Source organism: Cyprinodon variegatus, unplaced genomic scaffold (assembly GCF_000732505.1).
Source record: "Cyprinodon variegatus isolate N-32 unplaced genomic scaffold, C_variegatus-1.0 Scaffold1, whole genome shotgun sequence".
Classification (NCBI taxonomy): domain Eukaryota; kingdom Metazoa; phylum Chordata; class Actinopteri; order Cyprinodontiformes; family Cyprinodontidae; genus Cyprinodon; species Cyprinodon variegatus.
In genome coordinates, this window is record NW_015150454.1 from 3,122,366 (window position 1) to 3,128,570 (window position 6,205).

Sequence of the window (6,205 nt, forward strand, 5' to 3'; positions counted from 1 at the left end):
ATTACAGAATATTGTAATAAATGGTTTAGATTTACTAAACAAAAAATGTAATAATAAGTTTTTAAGGCAACATTTAGCAAAACAGACATACCCTGGACTTGTTAGAAGGAAATGTATGGATAACTATGAAAAGAAAGACCAAAGAAATATGTAAAAGTTCCTCAAATTTGAGCTCCTATCAAAATATAAGGAAATACATTTTTTTTGTCTTTTCTTTTTTATTTTCTTTGTCTGTGTTTGTGTTTTGTACTTTTTATTATTTTTATTTATTCATTTATATTTCATTAATTCAGTTATATTCGATGTATGTAATTATAGATATCCTTGATTTTCGATTTTTTTCTCTCTTTTTAAAGTGTATTGCATAAACTTAACATCTGTTTACCTCGCAACTTGAAAGAAAAGAAAAAGAATATTAAGAAAAATGTTAGGAGGTATGATTGACTATGCTTGATTAAGTTTGTCATTGTTACTGTTCCAAATAAAGTTGTTTAGATAAAAAAAAAAAATTATTTACCTTTAAAAAAATTAGCAGTCGGCAAACAACGAATAGATGCATTTCCGCCACCTACTGGTATGGAGTGTGGACCAGCATGACTTTCAGGAATTAAGTTCTGTTATAAATTCTTTTGTATTGTATAATTTTAAAATAGCGAAATTTTATCCTGTAAATGTTGCTTTGTGAATCACTTAAAATAATTCAAATAAATCTAACTTTTACTTTATTTAAATGTATAATCAACTGCTGTCTCTCCTCCTACAGTACATGACATGTTCAATTCTTTCATCTACTCCACAGTATTTACATTTCCCTATAATAAACAGAGTACTGTTTAATCCAGTATGCTCAAATCTCAAACGAGAAATTTTTGTTCCTTCTCTTCTTGTTCTTCCTGTTCTTCTCATTTCTCCAGTTTTCTTTTGAATTTTATAAAACCAACGTCTTCTTTTTTCATTCTCCCAGTCGTTTTACCCTTTATTCATTATTTTCTGTTTAATTTTTATTAACATCCGATTTACTAAAAATTACAATTAAATCCACAGTAAAAATGTTTAACAGTTTCCTTTGCTGCCCTATCTACCTGTTCATTTCCTTTAACATACAACATTAATCATTAAACCCAGCATATGTATTCTATAAGGTGTCCGTTAAATTTCTATTAAAATATCTGGCCTACTTTCAGAATGATTATACTGTAAACTAATTAAGGACCAACTAGAAATTGAACATATGACTGATTTTATTGGTTTATCTTCTTCGACCGATTGAATAGCTAATAATATTGCAATCACCTCTCCTGTGTAAATTAAAAGTCCATCACTTATTCTTTTCCTAATTTTAACATTGAATTATGGTACTACAAAAGCTACTCCTGTTTGATTTAATATATTTTTAGAAGCATCTGTATAAATATTTACATAACTATAATATTTATAAATATAATCCTGGACTATATATGAATTTAGAGGGAATTCTTTATCTTTTCTCCTTTTCAACAAAGTAAAATCTACATTGAAGTCTGGAATAATCCAAGGCATTTTAAAGCATTTTCTCTATTTAATCTGTTCTTTGAATTATTAAAGGCTGACTTTATTACCATACTACCATTACTACTACTATTAGATAGATATAGATTTCAAGCCTGATTGATAATTTCCAATTGACTGATTGATTAACTTTATTGATCTCACAGTGGAGAAATGGTAAATGGTAAATGGTATGTACTTATATAGAGCCTTTATTCAAGTTAGGAGACTTGACCAAAGCGCTTTACACTACATTCATTCACCTGAACTTGTGACATCTGCTCAAATAGGCAAAAATAAGAATAAGGACCCAAAGGAAGAAAAGGTACATGGGGGGGTTACACAGTATGCAGTACTAGTTGTATTAACTGGATACTCTTTCTTTGACCCAGAAATGATGACTATAGTTTTGGTGTGATTTAGTTATACAAAACTTTGCACATTCATGCATCGATTTCTTCTATGCATTTATCCAGTGCTTGAATGGGTTCATAGTCTCCTGGTGATATTTTAATGCACAGCTGTAAGTTGCTTGCATAGTTATGTTAACTTATGTTGTTTGTTACAATCTGAGTTAGGGGGCATGTAGATATTGAATGGGTAAAATTATTTACCTACTGATGAAAAAGTACCTATTCTTCAAGTAGGACTTAAACAAGTCAAGTGCTATACCACAAAAATGGACCCAGTTTTCAAGGCGCTGCATTTAGGTCCAATAGTACCAGCACCGTGGTTCTTCCACAGTCTGTACCATTGCAGGTATCATTGAACACCTTAATCCGGGCGGTCTCTGTATGATTGTGCGAACAGAAGCTTAAGTGGGAGAAAGCGGCTGGTTATTTTTTAGGAAGGTGTTTAGCTGTTGAAACAGCTTTTTCAATAATCTAACTGATGGAGAGGTTTGATTTAAACATGGAGTTCTGCATTGGCAGCTTTTCCAAGTTATTGTTTTTTAACAGCGGTTTGATCATTTCTGTTCTTAGGGCCTGGTGGATAAAAAAAAAATATATATATATATATATATATATTTAACATTTTAGTTAATTAGACACATGCATTATTTGTTTTTAATGATCTCAGAGAGGAAAAATGGTTTTAGTTGCAGGTTCTGTATCTGTCACTCTTTATAAATGTTATATTGATCCTGGAGTCCAGTTTCTAACCCCCTGCTTTCAGCTGTTTGTCTTTTCTTTTAGAAGTCCTGGATTCTGCCTTATTATTGTCACACAAACCAAGTGTGGAAGATGAGTCCAATTCAAGCATGTTTTGCTTAAGAGGGTTTTCCATGTTGCCCAAACTGTTTTTTTTTTTTATTGTATTTGCTAATGCAGTACTTATTCTTTGTAGAGACAAAACTACTGTGCAAGAAATGAAAATAGAAATTGTTACAGATATACAAGTTTAATAATGTAAACACTGAGAAAAGCCATCTTTTTGTGTGGGTATTGATAATAAAACTTCTATGCAGGTATCCATTCAATTTGAGTTTGAAATCTATTTTTCAAGAGTGTATTGGTTTTGTTTAGTAGCAAACAACTACCACTTCAAATTTCCTAATGTGCAAAAAATCCTATTCTTTGAGGAAACTCTCATATAGAAATTTACTTCAGAATTTTACCTCCATTTAGGATTTTAAAAAAGTCATTTTTATTCAAACATGTTTAGTTAAATTGACATTCTTGCGAAAGACTATACTTAAATATATATATATATACACACACACACACATATATATATGACTATATTAAAAATATTGTTCCTTTGAAATAGACTCCATTTGTACTTTGAACCAAAAAACAGGATCTCTGTGTTAACCTTTTTATGGATTCTGTTCTGATTCTTGGAAACTCAATGCAGAACATACTGGCTGAGGTTTTTACACATACAGAATGTTGGAGAGAATTGAAAAAAAAAATAAATAAATAAATAAATAAAAGAGATAACTTCAACTCCCTACAGTTTAGCTAACTTAAGAATATAATTAGGTTTTTCTATGGTACTCCTGCATGCTTGCACAACTGCACATTGCCATAAAACACTTTCCCAACAGTGATATTTACATTTATGCCACTTTCTCTACAAAGCATTTTCCAGCAAGACAAGGTAAGCCAACATGGGGCAAAATTTTCCCACACTTCCTTTTTATTAGTTCAGAGCTTTCATTACATTTCAGGAACACAGAAGGAATTGCATTTGAAGGACAGGGTGGAAGGCACACAGAACCATTAACAGACTAAATATCATGAATATATGCAAAAAACACAATATAATTTGAGACTCTTTGTCCATTTTGAACACTGTAACATGGAGGACACTTCCCAAAATAAAGTTATTTTTCTAGACAGTGCAAAAACTTGCAAAGAGGTATCAGACAAAAAAATCCAAACACAAACACGGACGACAAAGCTGAAAACGACACACAGCTTGAAGACATGCAGTAAAAAGAAAAAACGGACATTTTAAATTTTCTGCCTAACTCTCAAGAGATTGCAAAATGAAGTATTACCATTATTCTATATTGAACACTTCAAAACTGAGCAAAGAAATGCACAAATTTAAAGGTTTCATAATGAAATGTATCACCACTCTTTCCCATGTAGCAAACAGGCAATGGACACGATAGACCATGGGCAGAGACCGAACACAAAATGAGGAGGAAACATCTTGGTTGTTGAAAACTGCATTGCAGACCAAAACAACACAAATTTTGTAGGGCTGTTGTCGCATTTCACCTATTGTTAAATTGCATTAATCCTATTTGGGTTATTATTTTGCATTTATTTGCCTACTAATTTAAATAGAATTGTCTTTTTTTTTATCCCCACATTATTGAAAATGTATGGAGAATCAAATATTGGGTGTTGAGTTTGACCTTTTTTATCGTGGTTAACGTTAGTTTATAGCTTAAGGATAAATGTCCATCTTCTTAAGTCAATTAAATCTACTACAAATTTTGAATCTATATTTGCCTCTGATGACAATTTTTCCAAATAATTGGAGCTGTGGCTACTATTTCACTGAACAACATCCATCTGTTTCTATGACTCTGCCTGTACCAAGCAAGGACAACAATCTATAGCTTTTAGTTCATGTTTAAAAATAAATTAGCATTTGAGAAACACACTAATGCGAGGTCAGCTTCCAGGAATGACTTATACCATCACATACTAAATAGGCTACTCTGATTTTTAAATTGATCAATTTTTCCCCTTTCTTGTTACTTTTTGGCTTTTCCCTGAGCAGCGACAGCCTCCATGGCTTTGCGTACAGTCTCCTCGTCTCCCAGGAACTGCATAGGCTTCACTGGTTTCAGGTTCTTGTCGAGCTCGTAGAGGATGGGGATTCCAGTTGGCAGGTTCAGTTCCATGATGGCTTCATCTGACATTCCTACAGACCGTTCCACACAGAAAACAACTTCTCATTAAGAAATAAAGATTTTATTGCATGCAGTTGCCACGCTATTACTACTTGCTGATATTTTGTGTTTAAGGTAAACAAAATTAAACTAATTCAAAATAATTAAATCTAAGTTAGATCAGCACCTACCTTCCAGGTGCTTCACAATGCCCCTCAAACTGTTTCCATGGGCAGCAATGAGCACCCTTTTCCCCTGTTTGATCTGAGGGGCAATCTCCTCATTCCAGAAAGGCAGCGCACGTGCAATGGTGTCCTTAAGGCTCTCACACGATGGCAGCTGCTCCTCTGTCAGATCTGCATAGCGACGATCCTGCAATGAAAACCATACTGGAATGTTAGGTTGAATGGAAACATGAGATTCTGAACTCCCAGGTTTTGCTAATATTTGAATATATCTAGGTTACATAAGGCCATCTGAAACAAGTAGGTAAAGTCAATAAATGTGACAAAGTGTGGCTGAAAATGAGGCAGGTTCAGTAATCTAAGAAACTCTACCAAAGCACACCCACTTACTAAAGCTGACCATAGTTGGAGAATTCCTACACCTTAGGTGAGAGAATCTCTTGACAGCGCTATTAGTTTTACACTCACACATACAATGCCTCAATGGAAGAGTCGAGAGAGGAGATCAGCTGGGAAGTGTTGGTCTAGTGGTTAGAGCAGTGTGCTTTTGCTCTGAGAAGGTTGTAATTATTCGATAAGATCCCCACACCCTGCACTCTGGGTTCCTGCACAAAACCCTGAACCCCACACTGCTCCCTGGGCACCGCACAATGGCAGCCTACTGCTCCCTGAGGGGATGGTTTAATGCAGAGGTAAATTTCTCCAGTGTGAGATCAATAAAGTTCACTTATCATTATTATTTGATAAGCGGAGGCCATGAGAAACTGATTTTCACAACCATATAGGGTAAAAAGGGGAGAAACGCCATGGTCACATCAGATAAATGTTACATGCAAAACTGCACTTCACCCCAAAAGCTCAAAAAGATACACGGTGAAGGCAGTACCATGCTGTGGGAATGCTTTTCTTTAGGAAGGAAAAGAAAACTGAATAAAGATGACTGAAATATGCATAGAGGTAAATAAAGGAAGTCCTGGAAGAAAATAATTGAGAAGCAGGTGGAGGCCAACCTTGGAGCAAGATGGCAACCCTAGACATACGGCTACAGTGAAATAGTTTAGGACACATGTGTATTATTATTGTTGAGTTAAGTCCAGACCTTAATTGAATTAAAATTCTGTTTTTTTTGTTTTGTTTT

At 34.0% G+C, this 6,205-nt stretch overlaps 1 protein-coding gene across 1 annotated transcript in view; it reads right to left on the bottom strand.

Moving 5' to 3' along the window:
- Positions 1–4,345: 4,345 nt before the first annotated feature.
- LOC107100573 (phosphoglycerate mutase 1-like) overlaps positions 4,346–6,205 on the bottom strand; it is a 5,229-nt gene continuing 3,369 nt past the window's right edge. The window contains exons 3-4 of the mRNA XM_015399148.1: positions 5,074–5,254; positions 4,346–4,914 (exon numbers count right to left, since the gene is read on the bottom strand). Of these exons, the coding sequence (XP_015254634.1) occupies positions 4,745–4,914; positions 5,074–5,254 (351 nt within the window). The 3' untranslated portion in view covers positions 4,346–4,744. The remainder of the gene's footprint in view (positions 4,915–5,073; positions 5,255–6,205) is intronic.